Source organism: Esox lucius, chromosome 6, assembly GCF_011004845.1.
Source record: "Esox lucius isolate fEsoLuc1 chromosome 6, fEsoLuc1.pri, whole genome shotgun sequence".
NCBI classification, from domain to species: domain Eukaryota; kingdom Metazoa; phylum Chordata; class Actinopteri; order Esociformes; family Esocidae; genus Esox; species Esox lucius.
Genome location: NC_047574.1, coordinates 10,007,814 through 10,032,625, shown reverse-complemented (window position 1 = coordinate 10,032,625; position 24,812 = coordinate 10,007,814). Strand labels below are relative to the sequence as shown.

The window sequence follows — 24,812 nt, the reverse complement described above, 5'->3', positions numbered from 1 at the left end:
GTGCAACTAACATCAAGCAGAAGACTGTCTCATTCCTTTCAAATGCAGTATGAGAGCAACTAACACCTAACAGAAGACCGTCTCATTCCTGTCAAATGCAGTGTGAGAGCGACTAACATCAAGCAGAAGACTTTCTCATTCCTTTCAAATACAGTGTGAGAGCAACTAACATCAAGCAGAAGACTGTCTCATTCTTGTCAAAAGACAATCACAACTGCTTTTCTGCTGAAACAGAATCAATCAATCAAATATATTTTCTTACACAAAGTGTTTGTATAGATACCCAGTACAAAACATTAAAGAGCAAGAGGACAACCCCCCCCCCCCCCCCCCCCCCTCAGCGTTCACATCATGGACCTTCAAAAACACTAACTTTGTGTCTCTAAGACGAATAGATATGTTTGTCATTCCACGCTAGGTCCACTCCAAATACTACTGCTGCATCATTGGCTTCATTATCAAAATTTTGGCAGCATAGGGACAATGTATTTAGCTCTAGAGGAACTGATTTGAAAACTGATCCAGAGACAGAAGAGTTGCTGTGAACTACGGATCTGCCACCGGAAACCAAAAGCGTTTATAGCAACCAGACTGCCGATGAGGATGAGTTTCTCGTTCTGTGAGAGAGTCTAGCAAACAGATGTCTTGAATTCAAATCATCGCTCTGTACTACTTGTTGCATCACTGAAAAGCTTGCATATTCGCTTCATCTTGCGGTGTCGGCATTACGATAGATTTGGCTATTATATTGGCGATTGATTGATGACGTTAGCCAGCTAATGGTAGTGTGCAAAGTGATAGCAAGACCAGCGACGCTAGCGGCTCGTAACTAGCTAAAATTACGCGGAGTAGACGTGCTTGCTAACGTTAGCGTAACGCGGAGGCCTGACAATCCATCGTTCCTCAACAAGCAAAGCGAATTAGTATTACACATTATTTCAACAATGTGATAACGCTTCAGTTATTTTGCTATATTTCGTTTGGCCCTGAAAAACGGGCGCTTCGCGTTTTAACCATCCGCAGCTACGGTATTATCTTTAATTTGTATTCGTCTTATGCTGTTGCCTGTTGCAGCTACAAAGCCAGACCGTAATGTAAAACTGGATGCAGGTAAGACAAACAATGTTACGAGTGTATCCCTCAAAATAATACAATATTATTGCCCTTTGATTTGTTTTGCATCGTCCTTATGAGTGAGACTCGCATTATATACATCGTTTGACAGTAATACAGATGACAACATGAATATTCTATAAATTCGTGTAAAAACGTGATATAAATATGACGTGTATATATTACATATCACTTTTTGCTAATGTTGTTTTATAGTCTCCATTGCCATATGTATTATATTGCAAGACAGTTACTTCATGTCGGTTCTCAAGAATAAATTAATGTTTTTATTTGGCTTAACAGGCCTGCCCGTGGTGTTCAACTTTCTGAACACTGTTTAGAACGCATTTCAATCGATGTCAATGTTAATTTTGGAATAGAAGCTACGTGATTTTCTTGCAAAAATAGTTTGAGTGTTGCTGACTACTTTAAATTAATGTGTAGACTTAGTTTGGTTATCTGTTTGTTTCTTCAAAGTTACTTAACAATCTGACTATACAACCTACAGCAAGGCCTAGATGTAACAGTACTAAAACTAAATTGACGCAATCCAAGCACAGCATGATTATTTGAATTTCAATTTAGGATTACGTTTTCATACAGGGGAACATCCAGTTCTGGCAAGATTTTCCGAGTCAGCTGCTGTCTGTGCTGAAATCCTATAAGTGTATGTCATTTCAACAGAATTAGTGCAATACTGGAGTGGTAAATTATGCTGATGTGTCTTTGTATGCAGCTAAATTACAATCGGCCTGTATTTAGTTACTTTACCTTGGTGAAACCTCGCGGGAGAGGCTCAACATTGTAACTTAATCTGTGGCAGTTCCAGTCGCCTAGTAGCCCCATCAACAGACTCTTCCTGTTTGGGTTTGTCTGTATTAGCTGTGCTTGTGCTCAATTTGTTAGTGGGCATCAAAATAGTTATTGTACTGTGGGTAAGAATGTGTTTAAAGTTTTGGTTCTTAACTCATCCACTGTATATACGCACGAAAAAGGCCCATCTTCAGTTTAGAGCAACGAAACCCTAGAAAGATTCACAACACATTCCTAGCACAGTTTGTTGAAGGTAAGTCAAACCAGAGCTTTTCACACTGTGAACACCATGTTGTTTTTGGACTTGGACTGGGCCACTGGTTCCAATTGGCCTACAGCACTAGACTCTGGTTATTTTGCTACAAAACTTATACTTTGTTTGGGCCAACATGGTTAGATATCGTTGATCACGTCGCCAATCAAAGGGGCTTCGTCGTTGTGGGCATGTGTCCCTGTTCACATCCGACAGTTTTGTTATTAAAGTTGTCAGTTCCCGAAATACAAAAGAGTGAGGTCGTCTGGAGCGTAGTGACCTCAACCTTATGAATCCCAGCCACGTCAGCTACCCCCCCCCCCCCACCAGTAATGGAAAGTGTGTTAGAAGGCAGATGGGTGCAGTGACTGAACTAGGCCTGTGTAGCTGACCATAGAGTGTAAGGACAAGGAAACCATTAGCAGACCTTATTACCCCTCAGAGGGTTGTAGCCTGGATGTTATGGATAATATTTAAATTCTCCTGTAAAGCAACAAACCAAAGGGCCAGCTAATTATTGTTTTATCGGTTGAGGAGTAGTGATGTACAAAAGTGTTCTCATCCAAAGTATGTGATGTTTTTTTGTTTTGTTTTGAACAAATCAAGTTCATTTTATCATTTCAAGTTTAGGTTTCTGTTGTTGTCTATTACCAGGAGTCCAAGTGATCTGGTGCCCGACCCCGAAAAGCAACATCAAACTGCCTGGAAGTGTTAGGAAAGCCCAGCAAAACGGCCATGTTGGAAGAGGACATGGAGGTGGCCATCAAGGTGGTGGTGGTGGGCAACGGCGCCGTAGGGAAGTCCAGCATGATTCAACGCTACTGTAAGGGCGTCTTCACCAAGGACTACAAGAAGACCATCGGTGTGGACTTCCTGGAGAGGCAGATACTGTAAGGGGCTTTTTCCTATTGGCAGTGTGTCTTACATAGCAAATGCATGCAAGACATATGGAATGTTGTCATAGGTGCCAAGTTGTTGTGCAAAACCGGTATTCGTTTTTTGTTAAATTTTTTTAAGTTATCGTCCATTGGAGATTTTCTGTTCCTAAACAGGTTTGCCTCTAACTATATTTCGTATTGTCACAGATTTTTTTTTTTATGTCAATTAGCAAAGTTTTGATGTTCACAAAAAGCATTCATTATATCGATTCATAACAATATTCAGATGAGCAAGGAAAGTAGTTTTTATTATTCCGCTGTGCCCTGAAGCAGTGGGTAATCATTATGGCAACAACTGTATCAACTGACATTTTTCATGTTTTATTAGAAGCTTCTAATACAATAACAAACCTTTCAAACTGTGCAGTGTTTATTATTATTATTTTAATTGTATTATAATTATTATTGAGTGACTGAATTTATATTGGATTACTAAATTGTTTTGGTGCATCTATCTTGTCTCAGCAACTCCTGTGCTGACAAGGAAAATGGGGTGGAGGTATGAGGTTACGCTTCGTCAAGCTAGCCTCAATTCTTATGACGTGCCATTTTTGACTTCTGAAACTGCGACTCACGTTTTGGAGTTGTTTCGGAGATGGTGTGACGTCTCTGGTGTATTCTAGCCCTTAGACTCAATACCTGGTTACACCATCAGCAGCAATAACTGCAACCAAACTCTTCCTGTAGTTGTTGATTAGTCCCTCAAAATAGCATGGAGGAATTTGTATCCATTCCTCAATGCACAACTGTTCAGGTCAGTGTCAGTTGTGGGTTTTGTACATGAAATGCTTGTTTCAGGTCCTGCCGCAACATCTCAATGAGACTTAGGTCTGGACTTTGACTTGGTTGTGTGTTAAGGATTGTCTTGCTGCATGACCTGGTTGCTCTTTGGCTCATGGATGAATGGCCTGAAATTTTCCTGTAGAATTCAATGGCAGACTTAATGGTTCCCTTATTTATGGCAAGGCAGTGGTTTTTAGAGAAGGCAGTTGTTTTTAGAGAAAAGGCTGATGCACAACCAAATTTACAAATTGTCACATGGTGTATTCTAAGTTTATACCTGACTGTTTATTTTTTTCTGCCATAGAAACCCAGCAGGTGAGCTGCCAAAGCGTTTCTTTAAGCTTGTCTAATAAGAATAGTGACAAATTGCGTTAAATCCTGGCCTACAAATAAAGGCATTACTCTAAGTGAAATTCTGCCAAAATGTTTGATAGAATACGGTAATATACCCAGCAAAATGGGTCTGGAATACCTGTCATCTATGATTAACGATTAATCTCCGGAACGTCCTCCCCTGGATTTAAGGTGGAACAATCTAGTTGTATTCGCTAGTAGTGATAGGCATTCCTTTTTAAGACGTCATGTGTGATTTCTGTTCAACTAAAATATCTGACTCATTTTTAACGATTAATCATTAGTAATTAGCGAGTTGTAGCAAAATAAGCAGTGTGTTTTTTTTTATGGATTTATTGAAATGGCCTTAGCATTTTTGTTGTCAATATTGCAAAGATTAGCCTAGTGCACAATAGATACAGGCCAGCCCTAGCTAGTTAAAAGTTGCCTGTAACGCTAACATGTTTAGACGACAACTCGATCAGGCAAATGGAGCATTTGATTTACGTGTCTACCAACTTTGCATCATTTTAAATGAATCAGTAGGAATATATCATAAGGAACTACTGCTTTTATATGCTTTTATATTTATGGTGGAAAATGTGCACACCTTTGCCCAGGAGTTCCTTTGGGTGTCAACTGCTGTCTAACTCTCACTCAGCCTTAATTTTTGTGCTGTTCTTTCATTAATGTTTTGAATAATTGCTTGTCAATTTTTTTTTTAATATGCAGATAAGACATGACATGTAGCAAGCGAGTGCTTGTTCTTTCTTGTTAAAATGCACACATTAATCAGAATACTAGCCAGATGCCAAATTTCACATCTGAGGCTGACAGTCTAGCTCTCAATCCCAACAGAAATGTCGTAAATAATAGACCAAGGACTTTTCTAGACAGAGAACATATTTGACTAGGCTTGGCAGCTACCATTCAGAACTGATTATTTTCTCTCTCAATGTAGCATTTTGGACTTCTGCTGCTGTGTGGGAAGTCCACTCTGGATGGGCATTGGCAGCCAAACAGGTGGTTTTGTAATGAATATCACCCGATCAGTCCACTCCTGTTTTTAAATTGTACATGTCTTGGATTATTTAGGTGTGTTCACTAAAAGCTTGAATAATTGTTTTTATACAAAAACAAGACAGAAGACATTAAACTGTTTGGATAATTTCTTTGTCTGGTTACCCCTTCTCCTTGCTCTGGCCAAACACTACACCATGTCCAAACAAGTTAGCTGCTCTCAGTGCAAATGCATGGAAACCGTACGTTTTTGTGGATTTTAGGTGATCTAATCGCTGATTACTGGTTTGTACAATGGCCCTTATTGTAACATTACCTAAATGACTGAAATAGTCATCATGTGAATAATGCCCCTTCTACAGCATGCTGTTATAATATTTTCAGTCAAGTGGAGGTGTGTATATATGGGATGATAAAGCTGTTTACAGTATGCATTTAAAAACTCACAATAAACCGTACTGAAACTCCTTTCGTTTCTTGTTTTGCCAGAGTGAATGATGAAGACGTGAGATTGATGTTGTGGGACACCGCGGGGCAGGAAGAGTTTGACGCCATCACCAAAGCCTACTACCGCGGTAAGGCTCCTCCATCCCAGGGAAGGACATGGTCCTCCTTCCCAAACTCTGTCAGACAAATAGCATTTCAGCTGGTCATTTTTCAATAGAACTGCACCAAGTTTATCTTCCTGGAATCCAACTAATAAGTTAATATTGTATCTCTTATTGTTAAAAAATAACACAATTGTGCTGGACAGTCTGTTCCCGTCCTCTGTGATATATACAAAATCTGTTATTTCATTTGAAAGCTTTTTTTTTTATGTTCCACAAACTGTTAGGACTGTGAAGATCCAAACCTTTTTTTTGGGGTGTATGTGTTACAGGCGCCCAGGCCTGTGTACTGGTGTTCTCTACTACGGATAGAGATTCATTTGAGGCCATTAGTAGCTGGTGGGAGAAGGTGGAGGTAGAGGTTGGAGACATCCCCACTGTCCTGGTTCAGAACAAGATCGACCTTCTGGATGAAACGGTGATCAAAAAGTATGACGTTCATTGACAATTTCCCTTTCCAAGTTTGTTGCTAAATTGAAAGTGGACAGTTATTCAAGATTTATGGCTTTTATAATAGGCATTGTGATTAGATGTGATCCAGCATGGTGGAATTGATTGATAGTGACTGTTTGTCTTTCTCTCATGGTACTGTAGTGAAGAGGCAGAAGGTCTGGCCAAGAAACTTAAGTTGAGGTTTTATCGGACCTCTGTAAAGGAGGACCTCAATGTAAATGAAGGTCAGTTACCCCTTTTTGAAGTGCATATGTAGGAATACAGCCATCCAACTACATTATTTGAAGCAGGTTGTATAGGTCTTTCAGATTTCATTCGAATAGAACAATCTTGAATGACACCCAGTCAAACCAGGTGAGAATATCGGCTTGACTTAATATTGGCATGCAATCGTTCCTTTTCAGTTTTCAAATACTTGGCAGATAAGTATCTTCAGCGACTCAAGCGGCAAACAGCAGAGGAGCCTGAGCTAGTGCATTCAACAAGCAATAAAATTGGTAAGACGTTCTGATAACCATCTAAAGTAACATCTCCTGTTTGTCTATGTTGGGTCGCCTGATTTGAAAACGGGGTCGCATGGTGGTTTCTGTTTTAATACAACTAATGTGAATCCAACATTGTATGGTTTCATTACAGACTGGTAAAGAAAGAACATTGATGATTACTTCCAACACAGTTCATGTGCAATTTTTCTTGTCGCAGCCAAGCCTTACATCAGATTGAAATAGTATTACAAATCTTTCTAAACTATTGTTGGGCAAAGCTCAAGTTAAAAAAAAATGTTTTGGTAAATATTACTTTTTACATAGTGGGATTGAGGGAAAAAAGATGTGGTCATGGGCCAATTTTTAGGAGCCTGCTTTTTATTATAATCGGAACAGAGGATCCTGATAGGGTCTTATGTAGTCAATATTGTTAATCTATTTGATTGTGTCTGTTGGTGCTCCTAAATATTAATTCCTAATACCATAACTTCCCGTTTATAAACCGTGGCTTATTCACAGATTTTGAAAACATTTTCAACCACAGCGGTTAATACATGGATGTAGCTAATACACGGGTTTAACCTATGACAGATGTTTAATATTGTTACAATGTTACAATATATGTACGAGTCATAATTCTCCATGCAAATGTGGTTTATATATGGTTGTGGTTGATACTTGGGTATGTATACACACAAAGCTAGAAAATGAATGGTGCGGTTTATATAAGGTGCAAGTTATAAACGGTTTGTAGCTGGGCTATTACCTTTTATGTTTGTCAGGAGTCATCATTTGAAAGACTAGTTTATTATCATGAATAGCTAAGTGACAGAATAGAGTTTTGGCCTTTCATGAAAGACTTAATTTACGGTGCACAAAAAAATGATATTAAAATAGAGTTCGTTCAGATGAGTCACTTGCTAGTTCCTTTAAAATCTTTGAGTACATCTATTATTACATTTAAATGTTAAACTGATTTGTTTGTATGACATAAAAGCAGCATTTATTTAAATATAAATAATTTAAATATCACTCGGTTCTTATTCAGACATGCTCAAATATAAAAATGATTATCCAGCGTTGATATTATTTGAAGATGAATTATTAAACTGACACATCTGCACATCTCTTCCCTTACAGGCGTTTTCAACACCACAAGTAGTAATCTATCTAGTCAGACCTCCAGCAATGGCCGCGAAGTAATCAGCTTGAGACCAAACAAACAGAGGACCAAGAAGAGCAAAAACCCCTTTGGTGGCTGCATTGTTCTTTAGAATCAGCCCATTCCCTGCACTACTGTATGTTTGGACTGTAAGAGTCGTGATTGATGATTGTTTGTGTGTTATTGGGGTACATTTTCCCTGACCAAAGCCTACATAGGATATGGTGTGATATCAATTTGAACATAACCTGGTTTTCATCTGCACCTAAGTATTGTGCCTATCGTGCTTTTGAGCATCTTAACAGGTCCAGTTTAGCCTTGGATTCTCATAGATGGGTGTATAAAATAACGCGGCAGGATGGTAAGTAGCACCCCCTGGGGGCTTTGAGGAGAACTACAACCAGACACTATGTTGTAGCATGAATGGAATGCTTCAAGGAAATGTTCTGGGAAATTGTAGTTGGGCGTTGCAGAGTTTTCCCATTTACACCCTTCAAAATGTTGTAGGGAAGGATTACATTCTAGTTCTAACAAGGTATATTTGTATTTTTATGTTTGTGATTTTTACAGATTACTATTTGTGCATTTGACTGTTCATCTGTGCAATATGTTTGTATGGTAAGAGATATACAGATTATTTCGTACCATATTTTTCTAAAATATTAATTGAATATGGTTCAACATATGCTGTATATCATGGCTAAAGACTAAGACTGGCGTCTCTTAAAGGTATTTTTTTATAAGAAACAGTGTTTATGAAATGTTGGCAGACAAAGAGTTGCTTAACACCTTCGGTAACACAGTGCCAAATGATTTCTAAACTTTATTTTATCGTTGTAAGAAATGTACAGATTTGAAAACAGAAAGTGGGAGTGATTGGTAGTTGTATGAGAATACTGAATTACAATCCAGACTAATAGAATGTGACTCAGATATGACCAAATACAATGGGATAAGCACAATAGGCCCCCTACTTGAGTTAGGACATTACAAGGCAACAGTTACCCTGTTGTCCTTCATGTATGATGCTGCCCCATTCTCTCCCCCAGGACAACTAATACTGCACATGCCTAACAGATCTTGATTGGTTGGTATAGCTCTGGTATTGGGCCAATCATTGTAATGGGGTACATTTCTGATGCATCACCAAGTTTAGTCACAATCAATGTCTGACACGTTTGACTAAAATACAGAGAGCAATCAGTAGTCCCTTCTTGATTTCATTGTTGTGGACTGCAAATGTAGTACTCTAAATCCTATAGAAACAGATGAGCCGGTGAAGAGGGTATTGTTACACGCTACATAGAAATTCATGCTGTTTGCTAGAATTGTACTGGTCATTGTAACTGACACACTATTTGGTCTCACACTATCATAAGATGAGAAATCACAATTGTTTACGTTACATGCTATCGCTGCATTTGAATCACATCTGTGCTTTATTTCTTTCTACTGTGGTACAATGGTTACACCTTTAATATGCTCATTTGTGAGTCTTAGATATATTTTTATTTAGTTTATTTCGGGCTAAATAAACCTATATTGTTTACTACAAATAAATATGATTTTTTTTAGTTTAAAGGGGAATTTGACTTTTTTACTTGATTTGATGGATCCTTGCGATGAAATAAGACTGTGGGTCAAGAGAAACTAATCCATGATTCAGTTGTCTCTATATGCCATTGTAAACTTCAGTTAATTTTAGCCTCTGCTAATTAAAATGTATATAAGTAAGGATATGTAAAAAAGATTTGGTTGATTGTTACTTGTGATATGGCTATATAAAGAAAGTCTAAACAAACTCACACACCCTGATTATGGTGGCAAAATAGAGTTTATTTTCTCTTCCCACAGACTATGTTGAAAAAAAGTGAGTCTCCTTTAAATGGAAACAAATCTTATAATGAATGGTCTCTTGAATTAATGCTCTTTTGTTATGAACAGAACCACTGTCATGCTCTGAGTAGCTATGTATCTTAAGTTGTTTTAATTCTTTAAATTGTTTTTGATTATATTTATGATCTTGAGTTAAGGAGTGTTAAATACTAGTGGGATTTGCTAGCAGCAATATTGAGTCACTAACATTAGATAGTTTAAAATATCTGTTCTGACAATGCTTGTAACCCATACTTTTTTTTGTTTTCTTTGTCCTTTACCACTTGGACATAGTGTTGTTGGTGGCAAAACTTGCTAACATCGATCACTCCTCACCTTCAGATTATTCATTTCAAGTGAGACCGTTGACCCAAATTGTTCCTAAGAGTCAGTCTGGATAAGAATGTCCTCTACATTAAATACATTTCCATGAGAATATGTTGAGACTATGTAGCTCTGAGCTACCACTCTCCTTTTCTGAGGCAATACATATGCTGTCTCATTTTACTGTAGGACTGACAGGAAAGTCTTAATATTGTCACTATACTGTGCTTGTCATTAATTCTATTTACCCGTTAACAATTTTTAAATATCAAAATGGCACCATGTTTATAGAAAAGGTATTCAAGAAACAATTGAGTCTGTTTTGATATCACTAAATGGATGAACATTTGCATGCTTGCCTTATTTTTCATGTGAATGAATGTGGAATTACAGTGGCAGTACAATGCCATAATACCTTATCTATTTATGTTTACATACAAATATTTTGTGTATTATAAACATTTGTTAACATTTGTTTGAAAGACGCCTTCTTGGTAACTTGTTTGTAAACGTTTAATATTCCATTTGGTAAAAATTTACTAAAGGCACTTTAACAATAGCTAGGTTTCCATCCAATTTAGAATCCTGGAAATACGCGCATTTTCCCACTAGTTTGTTTTTACCAAACCGCTGTGGATGAAAGCAGTATGTAATGATGTAGTGCCCTTATCAGGTATGAATGGTTGTCATGTAGCAAATAAAAATCTAAAGGTCATTGTGTTTCAGTTGCATTTTATGACTCAAAAATGTTTTGACCTAAAATGTTGTGGTTATTCTCTTAAAATGTTTAGGTAAAGTCATTTTCTCACATTAATTAAACAACATGTCTGTTGACATTAACAAAATCATATCAACATTTTTCAAATAACCTGGCTGTGACTTCATTTCAGGAGCCAGGTTATACATTTACTTGAAATAGTTGTATGGAAACCTGGTTGAGATCTTTTTTTTTTTAGGTCTGAAAATACACAATGTTTACATTGACCATTTTTATTAACAATTAAATTGGTTATTCTTACTAAAATAATATAGTCAAGTGCTCTTTCACTGTAATGCATTCTAATGTGACAATGTATTAACATGTTGTAGATGGCTTACTTATTTCTGACATACTGCTTCCATGAACATCTTGTACCCAGTCCCAGCGTTGATGGCAGACGTTTCTGCTCTCTGGCTGACACTATGGGAAAGTTATCCTAAACACTCAGCATAGATTAGGCAAGAGCACAAACATCTGAGATCAGGCTACAGGTGACTGTTTTTGTACTATTTGTTACATTTGTCAGAATTGTGTGACAGTGGTAGATCACACCTACTATTCATTTGTAAGAGGCCTACTTTGATTTAACCATTTGTGTTTTAAGGTGTGCCACATACATGCACATGTGTATCTGTTAAAAATCTGTTTGGTGATCTAGCATTAATAAAACCTCTATTTTGACTGTTTTCAATGTTGTCATTTCCACAACAAAAGCTGATATTAAATATTTATGTTCTTTGTTTATTGTGCACAAATGATTTTGTGCATATAGTATACAACCGCTTGGATTCAAAGTTTCATGCATTTCAATTAGTTTTTTTCACACCACTTCATACATTTATGGTGAAATTCTTTAAAGAAAATATCAAACTGAAATATCGTTATTGGAAGTCTCCACCCGTCTTGTAATAACAATCCTAAATGAGCTCAGGTGTATCCATCTTTGCATCGAATAAAAGAAAAATATATGACTTGGCGTGTCCATTCACAGGCCTCAAGTAATGTGGAGCTTGAACAGTTTCGTTAAGAAGAATGGTCAACTATTGTGAATCAAGGGGTGCCAAGTTGACAGAGATATCCCAAAAGACGACTAATTACTACCATAGGTGCTTTCACCTAATTTTAACTCAGACTGGGAGAAGCCATCCAAGTATGACATTACAGGTTTTTTAAATATACGTGTAATAAAATAATTTAAAAAGTGGAGCATGGTGTGTATTTATGTGAAAATAAATATTTTAAATATGAGGCATTCACATGACAAAAAGTTAAGTAAAAGAGTGTATAGAATTTCCAGAGGCACTCTATGCAGAAACAAGGCTAAGACCAGCTTAATCTTACACAAAATAAAAAACGAACCTTTAATTATGGGGAAATACATTTTTCTAAAAATGGCACAATTATGGTCACTCCTCAATTTACTTGGTGCACCTTCCCCATGACAATATAACAGCACTGAATCTGCTATAAGATTTGAGGAGGTGGAAGAATGCATTACAAGAGATCTGAGACTATTCATCCAAGAAGAATCTGTTGGAGTCATTGCTCCTCATTTGTGCACTCTTCCCTTTAACAAACTTCTGCAATTCCCCAACTGTTCTCCATGGATCAATTTTTTTACCTCTTAAACCATCCTCCTTAATTTACATTGAGGCAAAAAACACATCCTTCCAGGCAGGTTAATCACAACTCCAGTTGATTAAAACATATTACTTTTTGCCTTTTAAGTGGATTGTGATATATTCAGGAATGTAGTTACTTTGTCTTTTTACAGCAATTGCCAAACAACTAATGAAGATATGTCACCTTATATGTATACCCCAGTGAAAAAGGAAGCTATGGATGGCCACTTTGGAGATCCTAATGACTAACTAATTTGGGGAAAATATAAGAATTTCTAGGGGGACAATACTCCTAACATGTAGAGAAAAAAAAAAAGTAAGAATTTCTACTACTATATTAAATGTGAAATCTCATTTTGATTTTACAATCAAGCTGATTCACAACATTTCGCTTGGCATTTTTTGTCATTTTAACACAAGGGGTGCCATTAATTCTGGAGGAAACTGTATATGTATTGGAACGACTTAGATTAATTTAACCATTGCCTTCTTGTAGATGTATTTATTTAACAACATTAAAGCTGAAGTATGTAACGTTCAAGAACAGGAAGTATTTCAGCATTAAATCTCGCCTGTCGCTGGTGACATCAGTTCACCCTTAAAGCCCCACATCTTTTATCTGTTCACTTTATTCAGCTCAACTTAAAAAATATGCCTAGGTGAGGTGGCATGCCATTATTTTAATTAAATACTAAAATAAATAACTTATTCAACAGAAGAATTACCACATCAGTGTCACTGTGTAACACATTCTGCTCCTCGAGTTCAATCCATTGTGAATCGGCAGCTGCACCAACATTTCACTTGTGTTTTCGAATGGCATCTCCCTCTTTTTTAGCAAATTTGCTCTCTTTTGATCTAAAACCTATATCCTTAGGGCATGTTATTTTCTGAACTTCTTCCCTTATTTTTTTTTAATAAGATGTTCTCGCTAGCATGTCTCGCTGCTTGATCCACAAAATGATAGTTTTCAGCCTCAGCTTTTTCTTATATATTCATCTGATATGCTAGGAATTCATCCAGGATCCAGAGTAGTAGAATAGCAGTGTTAATACAAAACACGTACTTCAGCTTTAAGGCCTATAAACTTTCCAGTTAGATGATCCAATATGTTTTAAAATAACAATGGCGTTTAGCAGGTGTTATAAATCATGTTTATTCAGAACACCACAGTGATTTGCTTAAAAAAAAAAAAAAGGTGTGGTAGTGGACCTCTAAAACAACTTAACTAGTATTCCATAAGTGCATGTTGCTCACTTTACACTTGCATGTGAAATGCCTATTGCTGATATACTGACATAGTACATTGCCTCTAATGACGCTTGTCAACGGAATGGGCTCTCTCAGATAGTACTGTTAGTTTGGCTATTTCTGTGTTGATTGTTCACAATTACATTAATACATAACATGTCTTTAAATAAACATATTTCATTCGGTTGACCAACTGGTTTGTGACTTATAGCCCATGCTTACTGTAATGTCCTGAGTATCAAAACATTTCTGACCTAGAGCACTATGTCAAGAATAAACACTTAAGATTGCTTATTCAAACCACATTCATATTTGAACAAACAAGTGATAATACTATTAAAAGATGCAAAATACTTTTATAGGCTGTCATATTTGTGGAAATTGGGTTTGAATGGGAAATTAATGGTATAGTGGGAGTCATTAGGCCTGCTGAAATGTTCAAGGCAGAGCATTTAAAGATTAAAACAAATGTTTATGTTCAGGTGTTAGGAAACCAATATAAATGTCTCTTGCCATGACCAAGACGGGCAGATGCTGTCTTTTACTATATGGTAATAGTGAGTTTGGTCTCCCTTGTTAGGCCTGTAGTGTGTTGGGATCCACACAAATCTCTACTGTTTAGGACTATTGGTAAAGGACGCAGTCAGTATGAATGCCCTCATTTGCCATTGGCACGGTCCATGTAATCCACTTTCTGATGATCCATCATCTTGATGTTCTTCTCAGCGTTGTCCACATTCCTTATTAGAGTTTCAAGCCTCTTCTTGATTTTCTTCTGATCTTCCAAGGCACAGGTGATGACGATCGTCTGGAATTTAGTATCGATAGGCACAGGAGGTGCCTCCGTCACGCAGGCGGCATGCAGTGCCATCAGGCGCTTCCTGGCACTATCCATGTCGTCGTTTAACTTTGCGGCGATCTCATCAATCAAAGAGGTAGCCTTGTTTAATGCATCCTCCTGGGTGGAGTTTCTTATTGTTTCCACTGAGATTTCAACTGTTAGGGTCCTACCCAGAAGACGATTGGCTGTTAAAGACAGTTCTTCCCTCTCGCCTAAAAAATACAAATATCACAGTATTAGCAGAGGTAGTAAGTTAAAGCGTCAGATTCAACAAAACCTAGTTGTTATCAGAAAGTTTTATTTAAGACTGATAAAATATCTTAACGGTTTCGTCAATAACTCTAGTCCAAGAAATCCATGAATTAGGATATTTTGTATTGAGGTAGGCTATTGAGCTGAAGACAAAGAACATTTATGGAGATACAATATCATCTGACAAACTTAGTTCATTAAAGGGTTAGTTGACTTACAACCAAGAAGTGCACCCTATAGCTATGTATGCCCTATGGGATGTATGCAATAAATATGGCAATAGCATATAGTATAATTAATCTGATAACTGTCAACATACCGTCACAAATGCTGCGCATTTCTTCACTATTCTTTAAGGACTGTATCAAATCCAGCAGGCATTCTCTTTCCTGTTCCATTGAAGTCGCGGCTTCGCGCAAAGCCTCCACCCTAAAACAGCGGTTAATGTCATTCGATGTTTAAGTTTGAAGACATTCTGCAGTTTAACAACGTTAAATTAACCTAAATAAATATGATTTACACAATACCAGTTTCTCATTCGTGTGCACGAGTGCATTCAGATGTACATCTTATACGGTCACCCTTGTCTATGTTTAGAACCAGAGTTAAAACCAGCTGTCGAGTACACCGTAGTAGCACATGTAATAGGCCTGCTGTATATTAAGAAACCGGTTAAACAGTTCACCGTTTCAATTTCTGAGTGAAACGTGCAGTGTAGTTTTAATATTTACAAGACTACATTGTCAAATATATAGTGCACTGTTTGAGTCGATGCCCTGTGTCCTACGTAAAATACCTTATTTCCAGCTGGTCCAGAGTTTCAAGTAGTCTTCCAGAGCGATCTGCCATAGACATGGATCTGCAAAATTTTCCTTTTGCGGCTTCGGTCATCTTGGCTTGGTGTATTTTCGCTTGAGCCATGGTTACTTTGTATCAGTATCCCTAGAGATTAAATTCTAAAGGACACCTAACGGTACACAACCTACCAGAGCGCAATCTAGAGTATTCTGCTTGACTGACGGCGTACAGAGTAAACATTTCCAAACATGGGCTGGAACGTCCCTTCCTGTTCAAACTGATCCCTTGGATGGGATTGAGAGGCACACTTCTGGAACGTTCATTAGGGTGGGATTCTTTCTCCTGCCAGGAGTATGACTGAATTTAACTCCCTAGAAGATTTCAAGACATGATGAGCTGAATTTCTAAAGACTTCAAGACGTGAAGTGCAAACAGAGACAAGAAAATACTTAACATCTTTATTTAATTAAACCTTAGATAAAGATGCAAACATGGTGTGCCATAATCTTTACCTTTAAAACATTACTGCTTTCACTGAGAACCTGTAACTATAATTTTGTAATACATTCTGTATTTATAATTTTGTCATTACACTAAACAGTGTTGAACTTACATAGGTCTTGTAGGTCCTGTGTTCTCAAGTTAAGTGATGCAATTTTGAAAGTGGCTGATGTTAAGTGAAACAAAAATAAATCCCATAAACCAAACACGTTTGAAGTTTACTGGTTGATCAATATTCAAGAAGGCTTCTTTTGAGAGCTTCTTCCATCTCTGTGAAAATAAGTTTGGGAAGGGAGCACAACAAAATTAGAAACAACAACAACAACAACAACCTAGCACTGTAAACTTCAATACATTATGCAGCTGTATTCAATTACTGTTCCAAAAAAACTAACTCTAGACAGTGAACATCTCAATACACATCAAAGTGAGAGTGTCCCTACTGTTCTCTACAGCCAATACAAACCACCCTTTCCCAGCATGCATTTAGAGTCATTATAACTTAATTCAACATACTCACACTGAGGCATACTCACACACTCAAGCATGTAGTGCTGGTAAAAAGAAAGGCATTACCCTTTTATTTTAGCTACACCTATGTTGCCTTATCGGGCAACGTTTTTTAAAGTTCTCCAGAAACATTCTGATGATTCAAATAAGGCAACATGCAACTAACTGCAGCCATTAAAGAAAGGGTAACTAGTAAAAAGGTCCTCATGTAAACAAAGGTAGGTACACACCAATATCAATTTCATCTGGCTCCCTTGCTTCTTTCACACTTAAAGCTAAGGCACGCTTGATGTCCTCCTCAGATTCATCTGAAACACAACATACGTGTACAAAATATACAGTATTCAGAAACAGCCCTAACAGAAACATTTCTAAGATTTCTGTAGCTATATGACAGTTCAAGCAGATAAACTGATAACCTTTTGTCTGCCAGAATCAGATTTTTCTAAGACAAGGAAGGTCAGTGCACTGGCAATGAAGAATGGCCAAGTCCAAAGCAGATGGGAGATTTATAAGGAGACTTGCCATTTCCTTGGGGCTTCATCTTCACAGCAGAGGATGAATCAGCGTCTGTACCACCTCCACCCCTGGAACTGCAGCAGGGATCCAGAGGGCAGTGCCGGGAGTGGTAGTGGTTATGGAAACTGGGCACGTCTTTATGGCTCTCCTGACAGGCTCCGCACACCACGTCAAAGCTCTTCCCCAGCCCCAAGGCGTCATGCCGGGTGTGGACGTGAGTCATGACCTGGGCGAAGGACGACACGCGGACGCCACACGGTGGACACACAAAGCGGCACCGGCCCTCCCGGGACAGACGCTTCACGCACCGCGTAAAGGTGGCCTTCCGTTCCACCTTGTCCTTGTCGGACGACATGCACGGACATTCACTGCTTTCTTTGGTAAGTGTCAGCTGGCTGGGGCTGGGGGCCTCCGCGGGCCTCCCCAGGGGCCTCTCCTCAGGCTCGTCCATGCGGTAGTAGTCCTTGCTGTGCAGGCCACTGTAGTGCTGCTGGAACTCCTCCTCGGTGTCGTACTCCATGCTGTCGCAGAGGCCGCAGAAGTAGCGCGTCACCACCTGACCCTGGTGCTCGTTCACGCAGTGCCTGCGCAGCGTGGCCTCCTTGAAGAACTTCTGCGGGCAGTGGCCGCAGACAAACCTCTGGAAACTGTGGTTGCGCACGTCTCGGCAGTGCTTGTGCGCGGCCCTCTCGGTGGGGAAGACGTCCTCGCACATCCGGCACATCCACCGCTCGTCTTGCTCGGGCGGCGGCGGCGGGAAAGGCGCGCTTCTCTTCCGGGACTCGGTGGGCGCACGGGGCCCTCCGCTGGTGGAGGGTTGGGCGTCGGGAATCGGAGCAGGCTCCTCGACTGGCACCTCCCTCTCACTGAAGTAGGTGTGTCCGCGGTGGGATTCTGCCACGTGCGACAGGATGTCCTCGTGGCGCGGCATGTCCACCTTGCACAGTCGGCAGTGGAACAGGAAGTTGGAGAGGTGGGCGCCGCCATGAAAGCGGCTCATGTGCAGGCGAGTGATGGACGACTCGCCCATATGCTTTCCGCACACGCCGCACTGATGGAAGATCTGATTGGCAGCTAAGAGGTGCTTGGTGGCCAGGGCCTCCTCCGAAAAGCGCTGGCCACACTCGCAGAACCAGGCCACCTTCAGGCCACTTCCCGTGGGCCCAGCGCTGCCATTCGCACCCCCACAGAGTCTCGGGCGCTTGGCCGGGGATCGAACGGAATCGGCCCAGTTCTTGTCCTTCTGAGATGCAGCTCCGGGCCCTTTGAACTGCCGGGGCCCCGATGTCCCCGCAGCCGAAGCCCTCTTGGCGTGTTGGATTTCATAGAAATTGCAGTAGTGCAGAATCGCCCTCTCCATGGTCCCGTTGACCTCGACGTCGTGCTGATTCAATTCTTTGTGTCTGTCCGCTTGGCCGGGTTTGGTGAACAGTTGGCCGCACTCGTAGCACTGGCCCAGGGCCTGCAGCTGTTTCATGACCTGCACCACGGTCTTCTCTGCCTCAGCCCGGGCACCGCCCTGTCTGCACTGGACACTAGTCGGGGACAAAGGAACAAACAACACAGATGAACTGAATGACTGGACAGGATTTATCCCTTATGAAGGAATGTGGACCCTGGGTATACAAATAAAACTCAATGTGTATGAAACTATGTACTTACTCACAGTGGTCCTGCCATGTATGTCAGTGTACACTGACACCATATTACCCTCCATGCCATGTACACTGACACCATATTACCCTCTATGCCATGTACACTGACACCATATTACCCTCTATGCCATGTACACTGACACCATATTACCCTCTATGCCATGTACACTGACACCATATTACCCTCTATGCCATGTACACTGACACCTTATTACCCTCTATGCCATGTACACTGACACCATATTACCCTCTATGCCATGTACACTGACACCATATTACCCTCTATGCCATGTACACTGACACCATATTACCCTCTATGCCATGTACACTGACACCATATTACCCTCTATGCCATGTACACTGACACCATATTACCCTCTATGCCATGTACACTGACACCATATTACCCTCTATGCCATGTACACGGACACCATATTAACCTCTATGCCATGTACACGGACACCATATTAACCTCTATGCCATGTACACGGACACCATATTAACCTCTATGCCATGTACACGGACACCATATTAACCTCTATGCCATGTACACGGACACCATATTAACCTCTATGCCATGTACACGGACACCATATTTACCTCAATGCTATGTACACTGACACTATTCATTTGATGTACACCTACGCAACCACTAAATCTGTCATTTGAAAATCACTGTTATGTCCAATAAATATATTTGTATCATTTGTTCGGCCCTTAAAATTCTTATTGTGTGGGCATTAGGAATCCCATTTAAAGACATTTAAATGCACAGCCCTCATTGTCAAACAGGAAAGCAGCCATAAATAGACGCAGATTTCAACATGTGGGACAGAAGTTCCATCCCACAGGAAGAGGCGGATTGTTTTCATTTTTACAACCTACTAACTTTAACCACTTAAACAACTTCTACAGAGGTTAACTTACTTGAAGTGGGCCTGTGCTTCCATGTGTGAATGAATTGCCTTTCGGCAATGTGTACATCTGACGCTGAAGGAGACCTCCTTACACATAGCAATGAGACGATTCTTTGCATATCGTGGAATGGGAACTGGCATAGCTGTCCCTTTAGTTTCTTTTGTCCAGATAAAAAAAAAATATATATGTTTCACATATTATTACATTTCAAAAATAGGATAGAGTTATAGCAGTGTATTTGCAAATCTGTCCTGTCTAAGAGCCAATAATTTGCTCTACATAAAAGAAAAAGGAAATACATAGAATAGAATACATTTCCATTGTTTGTATAAAAATACGGCTAGTCTTTGCTCTGACTGCCTAAATAACATTGGCCTGGGTCATACTGTTTCTAGCGTTAAGGCTAATTAATATCCTTGTAGTCATGACTGAATATACTGCATTTACACTGGAACAAGCCAATAGGTCTTACCACTCATGACGATGGCTTGAGAGCAGTGGTTTTTGGCTGACATGTGCTGGAGACACTCATCCCTGATGTAGAAGAGAAGATAACAAGAAGGACAGGCGAAGCACACGATCGACTGGCAGGTCCGACTGGAGTTATGGCCTCGATCACTGGAGGACAGCTAAAGTAAAGATTGTATGAATTGTCAGTGTGTGTGAGCGATTATGGGCATAAAAAGTAATTGAATTAACACAATGCATGATGTTACTGCCTGACAACTGTACGAAGGACATGTGATGCCCCAGTACTGACGGGTCCAACACACCCTGTCCATACATTTCCTAGGAACTGTGTATGTGACTGTCATAGGGCTCTCTGAACAGACCCATGGACCATAGGTTGGAACATACCAACAACATCTTGGACTCATGCTAATAAAGAAAGTTCTACCCTGACTTCCCGTTTTATGGTTTTGTTCATGGATCAAAAGTGGAGAGAATCAGTGTACGTACGCGGGCGCACGTGCGTGCGTGATCGTAATAGTTAATACAAGTTTGAAATGTGTGTGCAATATGTGGTTGAATATTACAATGAATAATGTATATCAAAAGTAATGATTGAAATAAAATTTTATTTTCTTAAACAACACTATATCCCTAAAAAAAAAAAAATCGCTTCATCGTTGGTATGTAGTCACCAAGTGGTGATCACAGCCAAATGCTGCCCTCTACCGGTTTGGTAGTAATAAGACAACACAATTTTTAAAGTGATCATCTTTAGTTCCTCCATCCAACAACAAAAGAAATAAAAGCTGTGTCGGGAAGGGGCAGTATTGTTCTATTGCTTATATTTTGACTTTCGAGGGATCATTTTGAAGATTTTATTACAGTTGGCAGGTGGCTGGCCAGATGTTAAAAACCTACTTTATAGCAATCCAAACGTTCTTTCATTTCAGTGGTAAATCTGTTGAAAACCGATTTTTTTTAAGGCACACAAATTGCCAGAGGACAGGATCACACCAGGGGATGTGACCAGACCGAGGCTTTTGGGGGCTCTGGCCCCGGATGTCCAACCCAAGTGTTTTGCGGGCCAACTTGAACTCAACTGGGAAGGCGTGACTGAAAAGTATGCCTTCCTTTCGACAAGGCATGCATTGTTGCAATTACACAGAGTGGCATTAAACAGCACCAGCGGCGCCTGTGACTGAACACGGATGACCAACCTTTGACCTCTGATGCACCTTCCAAGCCTCTTTGGTTTCAAAATGCAGACCACACGCTACACAGGCCTGGAGCTCAGCCGGACTTCCTCTCAAGTGGATGGTCGGATCACAAGGAGAGTGGTCGAACCTGCAACCGCACACAGAAAGCTTTCCTCACAGCCGCTTGGGACTACAACAAAAAGTTTATTATGTTCATTACCTTTTCAAATGACCTTCCAGCAGTGGGACATTGTCGTAAACCCGACCACAGTTGATGACTGGACAGGGTATGTGTGGCTTGATTTACTCCTGGGAGGGAAGACTGATTTGGCTCCGCCAGCTTGCTTCCACTCGTGACACCTGAGAGCGGACAACTACAAGACTAAGATCCTGCTTTTCGTCATGTGTGCTAGCATGGCCTGTTTCATAGACACACGATTAAGGGACTGCTGACCCAGAACCAGTTACAAAAGGGAAGAGAGAGAAAAAAAAAGTAATGTCTAATGCCTGATTATGGCCTTGGCTCATAGCAATGACCTCACAGTAGGTGTGGAAGAGTAGAAGTCTGCATATCTCCAAGCCGTTGTGCTTATCACAGCTCTCGGGGTGTTTGTGTCAGCAGGCACGTAATGAAGGTGAACTCATTTCATGGCCAACAACCAGAATCGAGCATGCAGGTGCCTGAACCACCAAAAGGAGCTGCTAGATCAGACGGCACTGTCTGACATCACCTGTTGAGTGGCGCTGAGCCAATTATGTGCTGCCCCTTGCTGGTGAATTAGATCGCCTGGGAGCCTGATCTAGATTATTTTTGAAATGGTTTAAGGCTTAAGGAGCAGTGGACAACCTAATGCCCGGGAGCTGTGGCCCAGTAACCAAAGGTTTGCTGGTTTAAGTCCCAGACAACAACAATTTTGTTGTGGCCCCTGGATAATCACAGGAGCGGAACGACTCAAACACAAGTGTATCAGCTACTCTATGCAGAGACATTCTACAAAAATGGACCCAGAACTAGACACCTCAGGCCACCAAACAGTTTTACCTGGCATCTTTAACCACATGTCCACACAGCGCTTGGCATCATTAGTGTGTCCAGTGGCATTAATTGCCAACTCCTGCTTCCCATGGAGCCTTCTGGGACATTTGCTTCTCCTAAAAAGTAAGGCAAGCACAGGCAAGATCAGTGTTAGCAACTGACAGAGGCACCGGGAACGATGGACGCACAAGACGCAGCGTTGACATGACTGTCGTACCAGCTTAAACACGAGGAGCCCTTACCTTGAAGGCTCTACACTTCTCTGCCCTTTCCTTTTTGGCCGACGCCACTTGCCGTGCCAGTCTGTCCAAAGTGGATGTGACCTGAGCCCTCTGTCCGGTCAATCTCAGACTTCAATCTCCACAGTAATGAAAAAAAAACAAAAAACAGAAACTGTGACTTACATAACGACGGAAACACGTATTTTAAACTGGTTTCCGACAACCTCACGCTTGGCAATTAGTTATTAAAGAACTGCTTATTTTCTGTAGCCCCAGGGAGATGCCGGGGGATTAATTACCGCCTCCAACGCACATAATGCTGTGGCGGTTTGATCAAATCTGACCCCCAGCCTTTAAGCGACAACTTTCTCAGACAAATGAAGATTATGCTTCGTTTATAGATAATTATCTTTCGCTTGACACTCACTGTCTCTGCCATGGGTGAACTTTCATCATCTTCCCCTTCGCTCAGCAAATCTATACATTCCAGTACAGGTCTGAGGGGAGCCTCCTGAAAAGAGATGGTTAACACACATTGTCAGACAGTGTTCTTTAGTGTCTTTAAGACACAGTTGACTCAAAGGTTGTATGTCATTGTTCATATCATGCAACTGTTACAATTTAAAGACAATTGATTGAGTGAAAACATTCCATAAATGTACATTTTAACTGAGCAGGATCCAACTCTTCTGATGTTTCCTTCTCCATACAAAATATCCCTACGTTTTTGTGCACGAGTGGGATTCTGTAAATATATATTTTAATTTGTCACTGCTCACTCTGGTGGCCCTTCCTCCCTGGAACCCACAGCATTGACAGGATGTGTTTGGATTGGTGTAGATGCAACAGATGGCTGTAACTTGAAAAAGGTTGGGCTTTTGCAAATATTAATTGACAAAAAGAAGACAGCCAGTCTACTTAGGCCAGCATATCAAAACAGAGAGAAGACTTTGAAACTTGTTAATGTAAATGACAAATAACTCACTGACACAAACTCCACCTCATCGTCATCCTCTGCTCCAGGTGAGGACATTGGTTGTATCTGGAGGGTGAAAAAAGACAACTTAACGAAATCTAATTGCAGCGGACAATAAATAAAACATTATCAAAAACTATGTTGTCATAACCGAGTAGTGGGTATGATGTTAGTGAGGATCAACTATAATAGCTATATTGTAAGAAATTTAACATTGCAATATTACAATAGGCAATAGCGACAAATTGTCGTTTTCCATGTACTGAACAGCATTTTCCGGACTGCCATCGTGTAGTTATAGGTTCAAGACTTAACACTAATGTTTCCTTCAATTATATTTCAAATAACGAATGTGTCTACATCTGCCAGTTTGTTGCCTAGCTTGCTGAAAACATAGCATTAATCAAAAACACCAGACAACACATTACTAGGCAGCTTTCATGGGATTGTGTTCCGCTAGCTTGTTAGCTTGTTAATCTGCAGGTCAGGCCACAACAATAATATTGATAGCTCTTTGTAGACATAAACGTCTCCAATGCAAATAACGTTTAAGTAAAAAAGCAAGTATGTCATTTCCTTTGATAAATTCCTATGTCATGATCGTTAGGCTAAATAACGAAAATAATAAACATGATCATACACTCACCCCTTGACTTGCGTTTCCGCGCAAAAGCAAATTTTCTCTGGTGGTTGTTTCTGGGATTTTGAGTTCTTAAGACAAGTACCCAACAGTGCTGCTGTCGCATTTACTTGTCGTCATTCATTTATTAATTAAAGGCAATTATTTACCAGATATTTTTATTTTGGTCATGACGTCTATGCGATGCGTTTGCCTGGTCTTTAATCTAAGAAAACCATCTTGTCAAATTCGGCATATTTACATTTACAATCAGAAACTTTTTCTCTGTGCTTTAGCCTAGCCAGTGTACTTACAGGCAATCCTCAGTTTGCATAGTTATTTCATGAATATTCGTTCAGCTGTATTGCTACTGCATAAAATTAACATATATATAAAGACTATTTCACAGTAGCTTATTTTGATTTGTCACATATCAGGGCAGATCATTTAACTAGGTAGATTTGACTTATAATGGTACCCTGGCTGACAGCTTTAAATATCTTGCGGTCTGCAGCATCTTTGCT

The 24,812-nt window shown here is 40.0% G+C and overlaps 3 protein-coding genes across 5 annotated transcripts; 1 reads left to right on the top strand and 2 right to left on the bottom strand.

Moving 5' to 3' along the window:
• The first annotated feature begins 449 nt into the window (after positions 1–449).
• rab23 (RAB23, member RAS oncogene family) lies at positions 450–11,599 on the top strand. 3 transcript variants are annotated; one of them, XM_010888996.4, is made up of 7 exons: positions 450–1,110; positions 2,810–3,069; positions 5,743–5,828; positions 6,134–6,290; positions 6,456–6,538; positions 6,719–6,811; positions 7,940–11,599. In XM_010888996.4, exons 2-7 carry the CDS (start codon positions 2,915–2,917, stop codon positions 8,071–8,073), a joined length of 708 nt encoding a protein of 235 aa, XP_010887298.1. In that variant the 5' UTR covers positions 450–1,110; positions 2,810–2,914; the 3' UTR covers positions 8,074–11,599. The 3 variants fall into 3 exon arrangements, with proteins under 3 accessions (XP_010887298.1, XP_010887297.1, XP_019903249.1); XM_010888995.4 differs by having other exon boundaries at positions 451–1,110; positions 2,834–3,069; XM_020047690.3 differs by lacking the exon at positions 450–1,110 and adding an exon at positions 1,340–2,179 and having other exon boundaries at positions 2,834–3,069.
• A 2,767-nt stretch (positions 11,600–14,366) lies between these two features.
• On the bottom strand, positions 14,367–16,022 carry bag2 (BCL2 associated athanogene 2). Its single transcript, XM_020047687.3, has 3 exons — positions 15,683–16,022; positions 15,206–15,315; positions 14,367–14,846 (listed from the first exon to the last, which is right to left on the bottom strand). Exons 1-3 carry the CDS (start codon positions 15,805–15,807, stop codon positions 14,452–14,454), a joined length of 630 nt encoding a protein of 209 aa, XP_019903246.1. The 5' UTR covers positions 15,808–16,022; the 3' UTR covers positions 14,367–14,451.
• A 106-nt stretch (positions 16,023–16,128) lies between these two features.
• znf451 (zinc finger protein 451) lies at positions 16,129–24,383 on the bottom strand. The gene is given in 13 exon segments (XM_034292916.1): positions 16,129–16,455; positions 16,926–17,003; positions 17,221–18,749; positions 19,797–19,944; positions 20,260–20,416; positions 21,458–21,584; positions 21,657–21,810; positions 22,479–22,563; positions 22,565–22,588; positions 22,715–22,817; positions 23,110–23,204; positions 23,679–23,735; positions 24,316–24,383. Coding segments are annotated over 12 exon segments (2,589 nt in total). The 5' UTR covers positions 23,727–23,735; positions 24,316–24,383; the 3' UTR covers positions 16,129–16,414.
• Positions 24,384–24,812: the final 429 nt, after the last annotated feature.